The following is a 12,335-nucleotide window of genomic DNA, read 5'->3' as shown; positions in this document are numbered from 1 at the left end:
AATTTTCGGCATCTGGATGGGTGGATATGCTGGATATGCTGGATTGTCTGGAGCGCGACTTCTCGCGGAGCGAAGGCTGGGCGCTGTCGACTGATGTCGAAGTAAGCTCACATCTACACAAAGGATCAAAGGTGCAAAACTTACCAGCTTGTTCAGCATCGGAGACGTTCATCTTTTCTATAGCGACAAAAGGTATCTGTGTATCAAGAGTACACAGGAGTGCGAATACCGTCCTACTATTTAAGAGCTATACGTGAGAAGTCTGTTTCCCATTCTCCTTGCCGTCGCGGAAGTTATGTAGGCAACACCATGCGCGAACTATGGTTCCGCTCATTGTTGAATTTTCGAGTCGCTACCGATCCGTGGTACCATCCAGTGTCATGTCATATGAGGCACTCGCCCCATCCCGGGCATCTTTAGGCCATCCAACACATGCCAGTTGCAAACTGCGTTGGCACGCTCAGGTTTTGAGACCTCCGGTTGGTGAGATGCAGCGGAGTCAGGTCCCATTCAAAAATATCCAAGTGCATGGACAGACTATAGGTTCCGCATTAGACGGGCACGCAGTCCTGACCCACTTGCTCCATCACCATATCCAAGTTGTATGAACTGTTGAACAGTGTGGCAAAGCCGTTTCAGAATGCTGCATATAATCGAAGTTGGAGTCATTGTACTCTTCTAGGCCTGATGTCGACATGGAAGGCACCGAGTGGTCTACCAAACTTTGTGGTCAATAAGAAGCTTCCATTTTCGCGCACATATTCCTAGCTTGGCCAGAAGCTGGCCGCTCCCATGGTAGTTTGTATGGGACGACGCAGCATGCTGCCTCGTTTGCACATGCGAACTCCCTCATCTCGATGTCTCTTGACGCGCGCATGCCCGCTGCATCGCCTACGTCATAGCTTGCCCATCTATTTGTGTTGACATGCATTACCTTTGCATTAAGGACATTTTCGATCACTAACAAGGATCAACGGAGTAGAATTAGCATCGCAGTCGCAGCCAGATATATCGCGATGTGTTGTGGTAGAAGATGGACATAGGGCGGGAATAGCCGGCGCGTCTTGGGTGGACCCTTGCTTGGGGAATATCAAAGAAAGTTGACGATGGTTATCGCCATCAGACGCAGCGCCGCGCATTGCCTCCACCCCTCTGCAGCCTACGCCAACTCCTGTAGGCTCCCTTCCTCCCCACTTCTGGGAGCGCCTTCGACGTCCGTATGTACGTGATTCGGTCCGCACTGCGAGTGTCTACGAAACGACCTCCAGCGCGCTTTATTCGCGGCCGCCGCTACCCTTCGATACCACGATTACGAGCATTCCACACCACCCGCACCCTCGCCCAAGCCGCGAACCCACCGCCCGCGCCCAATAGCACACCCGCCGACCAAGATGACGTCAACAAGGCGGACCGAGAGAAGTCGGCAGCAGCAGCAGTGGAGGAGCCCGCCGACAGTGTGGTAGCATCAGAAGACCCAGAGGTTCTGGCACAGAAGCTGCAGCGATCGCGGGAAACCTCACGCAGGTACTCGGCTGCCTTGCGACGCCAGCAGCGGGGGAAGAAGACGCAAGGGCTGCCGCCTGTCCACATACCAGACTGGTTTCTGAAGAAGAGGGTACTACGCCGTCAACAATATCTCGGAGACCCACAAGTAGCCAATGCGCCCACGGTTCTCTCTGTCCAAGTCGCTCATGCTGAATCCGGAGAGCATGCCGCGTGCACCATACCGGCTCCACGCGACTCGGACGCTACCCAGATCCTGTCGCGACTAGTGCGTGGCCTGTGGAACAGGCGCCTGGACGACCACGAGAAGCTCAAGGTGGAGAAGTATTTGGAAGAGCAGATGGCACCGATCAATCAGGCGGAAACACACCAGTCACAAATCCGGAATGACGAAGCAGTCGCTAGCACCGAAGCAGGGCGCCCGGACGAAGTACCCATATCCACAATCACCGAAGACACTGCTTTCATGGACGCTTGGTCTAAGCTGAGCAAGATCCAGAACGACAAAGACATGGATCCGCGCCAGAAGATCGAGGCCATGAAGAAACAGAGTGCCAAATTGGGCATGGTTGCGAGGAAACGGGAAATCGCAAAGACTCGGCAGGCGGGCAACTCCAGACGCCTATCGTCCTTGGTCGTTGCTGAGATTCGAGCTACTATGGCTGCGTCTCTTTCCTCCTTACACCCAGCTGGCGACTCGTTCCCTGTTACAAAGACAAACCTTAGCCTTCACTCACCCATGGCTGAGCACGAGCCATTGATAGATGAATGCGTAACATCTACTGCTCTCGAAATGGGCGCTGACGTTGTTGTCCTAAAAGCTCAAGACCTTGCTCATCTTGCTGGAGATTACCTTGGCGAAGGAGCAGAGCCATCACCACGTTCGATACGCTCGCTGGGCTACGAAGCATACCGCATGAACACAGATCTCGGCGATCTCATGAGGGACATAGAAGACTCTATTGCTCAGGACGACTCCGAGTGGAATCAGTCTTCGTCGACGGATCAGCCTGACCCCAATTCAATGCGCCCTCGTGCTATACCTCTCTCCATAATATCTCTAAAAGGCTCTCTTTCACCTGCCTTGCGGGCTATGACGCAAAGCTTGAAGGGCATGGGCCTCTCATCAGGCGAATTCGGAACGTCTGATGCGACAGTCGATGAGTCTGGGCGCAGTCAGAACCCTGGGGACGTACAGCTTGAGGATCTGAAGTTAGCCGCTCTCTTAGACGCACTGATTGATGCGGGTGATCTGAAGCAAAGCCGTGGTTTTGTCGAAAATACACAACCTTCCAGCTCGTCTGAAGAGTCTCAAACATCGTCAAAAGCTCCTGCCTTTTTCGACTACTCTCTGAAGCAAGAAGGTGCCGAGCTTGAACTCAACTCTGCCTTGCCGTCTCCTGCAAAGGCAGACATCAGCATGACTGTTAAAGTTGGATCAGCTGCGAGAACGCTCAACGCCCCGACAAAGTCTAAAGTTATCTACATCCCGGACTTCAAACAACTAAATGCTACACACTATGGTGGCCGCATCGTTCAGAAGCTGGAAGAGCTTGTTCGCAAGCGCCGTAGTGCTGGAGAAAGCGTCATGATTGTGGGAAGCACTTGTTCACGCGACCTTACGCCTGAACTATCCGCCAGGTAAGGAGTACCCGCAACGTAAAAATGGCCAAGCTAACACACACTAGCGGAGTTCGTGCTCTCCAAAGCGAAGGCGAAAGCGGCTTCTTCAGGACCATTGTCGTCGCATCAGAGTCTGGCAGCAGTAGTACACCAAACTTCGACGAAGCTCTCGCATCGTTGGGTAGCAACTCTGCGTCGTCGATTGACCTTTCAACAGCAGAAAAAGATAAATTCCGACGCATCAATCTATGGCATATCCAAGACATGCTTCGCTCATTAGATCCAGCGGCGGCTGCGAATATCTCGAATTTGGAGCAAAGTCCTTTCCGCTTCGCCGAGTGGGCGCCTATTTTCCATTCATCACAGTTCAGCCGTGTGTTGAGTTACGATGAGGTACACAGGGTGGCATTGACAGCTCTCGGCCTGCTTATCACACGCCCAGCAAGCGAGGCAGCAACCTCTGAGGACGCACCGGCGCAAGTAAGCTGGGCACATGTTGCGCTTGCTATGGGCCTGCTAAAGTCGAGTGACACAACTAAATACACCTCTTTCGAGAAGGCTGCGGCAGCGATACCAAAACGCTCCAAAAACGCTTTTGGTAATCAGGAAGGAGGGTTTGAAGCAGACCTGGGCAGGAAACGTCCAGACGAGAAGAGCATGCAGCGTCAACGAAATTTGCAACGCATAGCATCTACAGCCAACAAGCACGAAAAGCGGCTCATGCCCGGTATCGCAGACCCGGATCAGATCAAGACGACCTTTGACCAAGTACATGTGCCCACCGAGACGGTAGACTCGATACGGACCATTACCTCATTATCACTACTACGACCTGAGGCGTTCAGCTATGGTATTCTAGCGACGGAGAAGATATCTGGCGCCTTATTATACGGACCTCCAGGCACAGGAAAAACGCTTCTCGCCAAGGCTGTAGCGAAAGAGAGTGGTAGTACGGTACTCGAAGTTTCCGGCAGCCAGATAATGGACAAGTATGTGGGTGAAGGCGAGAAGAACGTAGCAGCCATCTTCTCTCTGGCGCGGAAGTTATCACCATGCATCGTCTTCCTCGACGAAGCAGATGCTGTCTTTGCATCCCGAGACGCTATGCGCGAACGAACTTCGCATCGCGACATACTCAACCAATTCTTGAAAGAGTGGGACGGCCTCAATGACCTTTCCGTGTTTGTCATGGTAGCTACAAATCGACCTTTCGATTTGGACGACGCAGTCATTCGCCGATTACCCAGACGATTGTTGGTAGATTTACCCACGCAGGCCGACCGGAAAGAGATCTTACGCATACATCTCAAGGGCGAACAGCTCGATGACTCTGTCGATCTAGCAGACATCGCCAAGCGCACGCCGTTCTACAGCGGAAGTGATCTCAAGAACATTGCCGTCTCTGCCGCCCTCGCCTGCGTCAAGGAGGAAAACGAACAAGCCGCCATTGCCGCTGCAAAGGCCAGTACAGAGTCTGAGTCTGAAGCCATGTCCACTTCTGATTCGGAAACATCGGAATCTACAACCGCAGCCACATCCACAGCCTCTGAATCCTCCCAACAACAACCTTCCTCGCTATCAACACCACCAAAAGCCCTACACCTCGTCCGCGGCCAAAACTACACATTCCCCGAGAAACGCATCCTACACTCGCGCCATTTCGACAAAGCGCTGCAGGAAATCAGCGCCAGTATCAGCGAAGACATGAGCAGTCTGAGCGCGATCAAGAAGTTCGACGAGCAGTACGGTGATCGGAAGGGGAACAAGCGGAGAAAGGACTTTGGGTTTGGGATGATTGCTGAGAGGAATGAGAGTGCGGCGAGGGTGAGGATATAGACGAAGAGGGAAGTAGGTAGGAGATGGCTGTTTGTTAGGGAAGTGGATGAGCGGGTGGAGAAGAATGGTGCATGTATATGCTGTACGAGTAGACGCTAGTCATGAAGATGAAGAATGAGTATATATTATCCTACTATCCGCTGCCCTACTTCAGCATCTCCTCAATCGTCTCTTCCAACGGCTTCGGCGTCCTCTCCGCCTCCTTGAGTAACCCCTCCAGCGTTGAATCATCGATCTCGCATTCGCCGTCTTTGAGCGCATCATACGTGCTACTCCACCACTCCACACTCGGCCTCTCCATGCCCTTCTCACTCACATAGTAATCCTCGTACTCCTTCCTACTCACAACCTTGAGCTTGACCTCCTCGCCCCGCACTTTACTCACCATCCGTGCGATATCGCTCAGCGAATGAGTTTTCTTCTGCGACAGATAAAACGTCTTTCCGGACCATTGCTCACGCGGCGCAGCAAGGACTTTCGCCGTACCAAACGCCATGTCGGGTATACTTGTCCAACTCACTTTGCCATCCCCAGCGACAAGAACCTCCTTCCTCGTCTCCTCTTTGAGCCCAAAGTAATATCCGAAATATAACGGCCAACTCTCGTTATACAATCCCTCTCTAATCACCGTATACGTGCACTTCGCTTCCTTCGCCAGGTCCGCGAGATACTTTTCCGTGCGAATATGAGCGCGCATCACACCGGCTTTAGAGGGGTTCGCGAAGCCGAGCGAGGTGTAGTAGATGTGCTGCACGCCTGCTTGCAAGGCAGCATCGATGGCGGCGCGGTGGTGCGCTTCGCGGCCGTGCCAGAGGGGCGCGTTGTTGTAGTCCATTTCTATGCGCGGGGTCGAGACGAGGAAGAGGGATGTGCAGCCTGCGTAGGCGGTAGTGAGGGAGGATGGGTCATCGAAGTTGGCCTGGCGGAGGGTGATGGATTGGGTGCGGAGGGGGGCGAAGCGCTCGGATGAAGGGTCGCTGGATGTCTGTGAGAGTTGTTAGTTACGGAGATAGGGAATTGAAGAGGACAGATGGGAAGAGAGAGCGACGTACGCATACTACAAGCTCCTTTGGGTCGATGAGCTTGTTGTCGAGGATGGCGTTTAGCACGGCGCCGCCGAGCTTGCCTGTTGCGCTGGTGAGTGCTAACATCTTGATTGTCGAATGTGTGTTTGTTTCTGTCCAGATTCCAGCTTGCAGAAGAGAATGGTTGCTGCTCCCCCGAGACGCGTCGTGATTGAAAATCACGTCGATGACTTCATCGCTAATCAGGGTCCACGGCAGTTGATGGTGGGGCACATCGGTAGATGACTTTTGGATTCGACATTGTTGTGCAATGGCGTTGTACTGGTTCGACCATCGAATTACTTCGCGATCGTAGTCGTGATTATCAGTAAATTAGCATGGTACGAAGTCAAGTTGCGGCGCGTGTTCGATGGCTGGCACGGCCAAGAGCTAGCTCTTTTTCACTGCATACCCCCCTGCCCCTTCTATGCACAACACTTCCAAGGCTGTCATCAACCTACAAAGAACCGGATCGCTAGCTTCGAGCAATTTAAGCCTCTTGGAGTATTCGCGAATTCTATCAACGATGCAACCGGCGTATCTTCGACTGCACACCTACTACTTGAGTAGCGAGAATCAAGCATGACTAAACACTTTCAATAGATTCATATTATCGTAATTGTCTGCGGTTCGAAGCTGGAATAAAACCTAATGTTCTCCTCCGCATGCTCGTCGAAACCATGTGAAAGGAATCCCACTCGACGATACTTTCCAGGTGAGGCTGGTACAAGTGCCAAGCCGCAATGGTGGGTAAAGGCATAATAATCTCTACGCATTAACAGAACAGCTAAAACTGAAACGTTGGCATCCACATAACCGTCGGGTAGGCTAGCATCCCAAGATACACGCGCATCGCTCGGATGTTTCAAGATTGTGCTGGAGGAACGGCGGTCATCATGGTGGCATTCTGTCCACTTGACGGGTGCTGTGATGGTTAAGAAGCCGTCGTATATCTTGCCAAATGTCGTGTCGGGGGGATTCTGCTCGATGGAGACATCCACAACCAGGGCTAATTTGGTATAGTCATGCGCTTCACGTAGGAAGTAAACTTTCTCGGTCGAGGACAAGATGGGGCCTCTATCAACTGCAGCCCAAGACCATGAAGGCGCACGATACTCGACTGGGCGCGGTTGTAGATTCCCTGGGCTCGACCAACAAAGGTCATATATCAGGGTCTCTTTCCAAAGACCTGCGAGATAGGTGTGACCTGTATAGTCTTTGTATAAGTCGGCGATAGCTGATAGTGCCGTAAGTTTATCCAACGGAAAGCTGAGACTTCGCTTTGTATAGTCGTCTACAACTTCATGCCACCTTGTTAAGGTCCGAAAATTTGAGTAAGGACTGCAGAGCCGGTTCTCCATGTGCACATTTGGATCTTTGTACCATTCCAACAACGACCCACCGCCTTCGCAACGCTTGTTTGTGAAGCAGTACAGTACCACTTGATTGCACTTGAAATCGAGAACTCTAGGTGATAGGTGGCGTTCTTGGTATGTCCAGGCGCGGTTGTTGATGGGTTCTTCTTTTCGATCGCATGGGTTGCGAAGGAATATGACTTCACCGCGACTCGAGCTGTTCTTGGCGAGGTAACGCAATGATATGGGAATCTGCGCATCCCCATATGCACTCCTGTGGACGTAACATCGGCGTTGTAAAAATCCATCCGAGACGCCTGCCGCGGTCGACGCTGAGATAGTAACCCATGCTCTTCGATAGATCTGTGGCATAGATGCCAATTCTTGCGCGACGTCTTTTGGGTCATCTTGTATGATGCAGAGTGAATCCACCCAAAGAAATTCCAAGGAAAGACCTCTGCAGACTGCGACTGCGTCTTTAAGCGTTTGTGGCAGGCTATTCACACCAAACCCAGCCTTCAATCCCGCAACGGAAGCAATTGTAGATTTAAATGACTGGTCTCCACCCCAGACGTAGCTCAGAGCGGCCCATTTCACTCCAATTCCTTGCCAGTGTTCAGTCAGGCGGACGGTCACTTCGTCTTTTGCAGCGGCAATCTGTAACAGTCTGTGCGGTGCAAACTCTACATGCTCTTGTCGGCAAAGAGTATGTGAGGAGTGGCACTCTGTGAGCCAGTCAGACATCTGAGCAAGACTGGATTCTGTTGCTACGTCGGCATTGTAGCTCTCTGGTAAATTATCTCCGACTTCCCTCACAGCTTCTCCTAAAGACGATCAGCTATAAACTCAATGGTTTCTCCCATTGCTCGACACACCTGTCACTCCGGTCGCTGTCATGTCAACGGAGGGTATTAGTCTCATCTTGAATAGATCTTTGTACTTGAAATCCAGTGTGGTAGGGCCTTCCCCATAGTAGGTGGTAGGGCCTTCCCCATAGTAGTGTGGATTCAATTCGATCCAGACCCCTCCATGACCCCATAGAGACCTAAGCGATTTCAGGCGGTCAAGAATTGACGAGTAGTCTGATCGCAGACCCCCGTACGAAAGTGGGAATGTGTATTTCCGTTCAACCAATTCACGAATGTGTGAAGCCTGGTGATCCTCACAGTCGGAGCATCCTGAACAGACCAATAGATGCCCAGGCTGTTTCGCAGAGGCAAAGAGTAGTATGAGTTCACATCCGTCCTTGATGGCCTGTCGCAATTCAGTTATAGTGTGTGGCAGTCTGATGCGGCTTGGTGGTTGAATGAAATGTTTCCGACGAAGCACAATCCGCTGACAGTGTTTGCAGCTGTGAGGCGTGATAGGACGGTGGTCCAGGTGAATGTCACGGTGAATATCCTCGTCCATGGCTGGCAGTAGGCACATCGACGGGTGCAGAAAGCGAGGGCGTAGGCGCAGTCAGCGCTCTTATCCAAAGGTGCAGCCTACCGTGGTGGCGGCTGTGCATCTCAGCCTCTTACGCATTGCCATATTTTAGGCATGCGCGATTGGCATTCGTGTGGTAAGCCGGTGCCATCTGCTCATACAGGCTGTATTGCGTGCAGGATACACCGATCAAAGCGAAGATTCAGATGATAGAAAGGCAACATGCCACAAGGCTGGTAAGAGAAGCGGGCCATGATGCGGGGTTGGCGAGAGAGTGGTGTGGCAGGTCGCATGGAGGCTGGAAGGGGCAGTGCAGGACAACAAGCGCTTGGACCCACCAGCTGCCTGAGGCAGGAGCGAGAAAAGCTCAACTTGGGTCTGGCAATCAATGGACACACTGATACGCGATGAACGAAACACAAAAGACGAAACATGCACACAAAGAGGGATATGTTCTTTCCTTCTTTCCACTCCTTCTACATCTACACCAACACCCTCTCCTACCTCCTACCACCCTATCCATCCCTAAATCCCTCCTCCCATCCCTAATGCAAAAATCGGCAGGCATTCCCACCACCATACCACTAAGAATCACACAAACGAAACAAAAGTATGAATAAACGCCGCTAACGATGCAAAGAATTCGCCCAAATCCCGTCAGCTTTCCAAAAGCCGGGGTGTAAATGACCGTGATATAGTCCTTTCAAACAAAAACAAAAAAGAAAACGAACGCTTACGCATACCGCACGCTACTCCTATGCACCGGCGGCGGCATGGGCACATTGCCATTCGGCGCGTTCGGATGCGGTTGCCACGGCGCCGCCGCACCATTTGGTGGTGGCGGTCCCTGCGGAGGAGGATAACCGTTATTATATTGGCCCATGGGAGGAGGGCCCATGGGTCCGCTTCGATTTCTCCTTGAGCTACCGCTGGATTGATAAGGCATGGGCGGGGGAGCCTGAGCGTATTTCTTGAGTTTGGACCGACGGCGGTAGGAGCGCAGGCAGCAGCAGAAGATGCAGAGGAGGAGGGCGCCGCCGATTCCGGCTGCGAGGCCGATGACGAGGGGGAGGTGGCGTTGGATCCAGGTGGTGATTTCTTTGCCGACGGAGCCGCCTTCGCAGACACCCTGTGATGTGTTAGTGTTTTGACTGAGGTAGGAGAGTAGTCGAGGAGAACTTACGTTACTGCATTGACCTCCACCGGTACAACTTGTTCCGTCAAGGAAGTTTTGCTGGATTCCATAGCATCTAGCTCCGAATTCTGGGCTTGCGCAGCTGATCATGCAGTTGCTGTTGTCGCAGGCATACGTGTCATTGCCCTTTGTGTAGCTACCCATGATGGTCTTGCACTGCATGTCTCTGCTCGTGCACTGTCCGGAAGCGCAGCTAAGGCCATCGCCACAGTCTGAGCCATCCTGCTTGGTCTTGTCCTCGGGGCAGTATGGCGAACTTCCAGTGCACGTCTCTTGTGGATCGCAATCGCCAACGGAAGCGCGGCAGACGGTGGTGGCAGGAGCGAAACCGCAGTCGCGGCAGCAGTCTTCGTTGGAATCGTCGCACACGGCGTTATTGATGAACTGGCAAGTGTCGGGGTTACAACATTTGTTGCCCTCACAGCCTGAGGCGCCACCGCAGTCGCACTGCTCGCCGTCTTCAACGATACCGTTGCCGCAGTTTGGACCAGTAAGAAGAGCGACATCGCGGTTGTTGGTAAGACACTGAGACTTGACACTGTTACGTCCGAGCGCAGAGCAGATGTTTCCAATAGAGCAAGCAGAAAAGCGGGAAATACCGTCGGAGGTTGAAGGGTTCATGATGAAGCCGCCTCCGGCGTCGCATTTGCCTTGGCTGAGGGGGCAGCATTGTTGTGCGCTGACCAGGTCGCTGTTTGCGCAGGATTGTGACGTGCAGTCGTGCACAGCACCGTAGGTGTGTCCCGTCTCGTGAGCAATGACCTGCCACTCGGATTGAGTTTTGATAACAACGTTGGCACCAGCGACTTGCTCGCCAGCGTTTCCGCTGTTGTCCTGAGAGCCTGTAGTGCAGGCTTGTCCAAGCCAAGCCAGTCCAACGGCGGATCCGGTGTTACAGGTAGATAGCAATGTCCAGTGTGAATATTGATCGTTTTGCTGACCCCTCCATGTGGAAAACTGGTTCAGACGGTCTTGGATAGTGATGCTGCCGCTGCAGTCTTGGTTCCATGGTGTCGCCTGCTGTTGCTGTGTCGGGCATTCAGGTTCCGTGATGAGCAGATTGGCCAAGCCGAGGGAGATGTTGAAGGTACTCTCAAACAGCTCAGAAGCCGAGTTCATGGCGTCAATGATGTTGGTTTGTGTCGCGTTCTTGTCACCGTTGAAGGAGCGGACGTAGGTGCAGTCGGCGGCCACACCGACGAGGGCGACCTTGCGCGTGCCGGGGCATCCGGCCGTACTGCCAATGGTGGAAGAAAGGTCGACACCTGCACCGTTGCCTCCGGGCTGGTAGTCGTCCTGTCGCTTGAACATGGCACCTATGAGTGACGGGGACGTGGCGGGTAAGACGTCGCGGGCGCGCATGCTAGCAAAGACCGGGTGGTCTGTCTGCGTGTTGAAGAGCAGCTCATCTGACGGGCATTTGACGCTGTCTGCCCGCTTCCTCAGTTCCATGCGCTCCTCGTCGTTGTCGGCAGAGTTCTTCATGTCGGAATCGCGGTAAACAACCATGTATTCCTTGTCGCGCAGGTCTACATCTGGGTCGTCGGCTTTCCGCACCGACTTGTAGTTCGTCGCCGTCTTGACATGGTGGTGGTCGTGGTCTACGGTGAAGGTGCCCTCGAATAGCGGTTCCAGCCCGTCCTTGCGTATCCCTATGCGGGCCCAGCCGACCTCGTCCCAGCGGTTCCCCCTCTTCAACCATGCTGTGCCCTTGTAGACTTTGTGTCGCAACCGCTCAATCGGCTCTTCCCGCGCTATTGACCCGTCGGCGTTGAGATGTGTGATGCGGCCGCCGTCGACGAAGAGGTCGTGGTTGGGCTCGAGGCGCAGGCGGATGCGCTTGCCGGAGACATCGAAAGCGAGGTCGAACGACGAGACGGCGGTCACGCGATGTGTTTGTGTGAGGATGTCGGCATTCTTAGCGAGCGCAATGCTCTGCAATGGTGGGCGGGCGTGTGAGGAGGCGGCTGTTATGGTGGCGAGGCCGATGGTGATGGCGGCCCGGAGACTCCCAAAGATGCGCATCGTGTGGCGGTGCTCCTCCGCTCAGGAGAAGATGGGGAGCGTGGTAAAAAGCGAAAGCTACGACAACGCAACGAGAGACATGGGTAGGCAAAGTACGTGTATACAGAAGAAACGCTAGTAGAGGCGAAAGGCTATACGCTGGGTGAACGATGGCGAGCGATAATGGAGAGTCGTAATCGTCTACAGGGGGGCTGTGCAGAAGGGCCAGCCACCGTCTTGGCGGCCGGCAAGCGGACAGCGAAGGGGTCTGGGCGCGACACGAATGAAACTATCCACCCTGGCTGCACCTCTGCGCAATAGACTGCT

At 53.4% G+C, this 12,335-nt stretch overlaps 3 protein-coding genes across 3 annotated transcripts; 1 reads left to right on the top strand and 2 right to left on the bottom strand.

Moving 5' to 3' along the window:
- Positions 1-1,219: 1,219 nt before the first annotated feature.
- On the top strand, positions 1,220-4,962 carry J4E90_009850 (uncharacterized protein; the record flags this gene model as incomplete). Its single annotated transcript, XM_051439368.1, has 2 exons — positions 1,220-3,144; positions 3,192-4,962. 2 exons carry the CDS (start codon positions 1,220-1,222, stop codon positions 4,960-4,962), a joined length of 3,696 nt encoding a protein of 1,231 aa, XP_051286972.1.
- A 145-nt stretch (positions 4,963-5,107) lies between these two features.
- On the bottom strand, positions 5,108-6,113 carry J4E90_009849 (uncharacterized protein; the record flags this gene model as incomplete). Its single annotated transcript, XM_051439367.1, has 2 exons — positions 5,108-5,947; positions 6,015-6,113. 2 exons carry the CDS (start codon positions 6,111-6,113, stop codon positions 5,108-5,110), a joined length of 939 nt encoding a protein of 312 aa, XP_051286971.1.
- A 3,429-nt stretch (positions 6,114-9,542) lies between these two features.
- On the bottom strand, positions 9,543-12,029 carry J4E90_009848 (uncharacterized protein; the record flags this gene model as incomplete). The annotated part of the gene is made up of 2 exons (XM_051439366.1): positions 9,543-9,938; positions 9,993-12,029. 2 exons carry the CDS (start codon positions 12,027-12,029, stop codon positions 9,543-9,545), a joined length of 2,433 nt encoding a protein of 810 aa, XP_051286970.1.
- Positions 12,030-12,335: the final 306 nt, after the last annotated feature.

Source organism: Alternaria incomplexa, assembly GCF_024043165.1.
Source record: "Alternaria incomplexa strain BMP 0042 chromosome Unknown scaffold_17, whole genome shotgun sequence".
Taxonomy (NCBI): domain Eukaryota; kingdom Fungi; phylum Ascomycota; class Dothideomycetes; order Pleosporales; family Pleosporaceae; genus Alternaria; species Alternaria incomplexa.
This window is presented reverse-complemented; position numbering and strand designations above follow the sequence as displayed.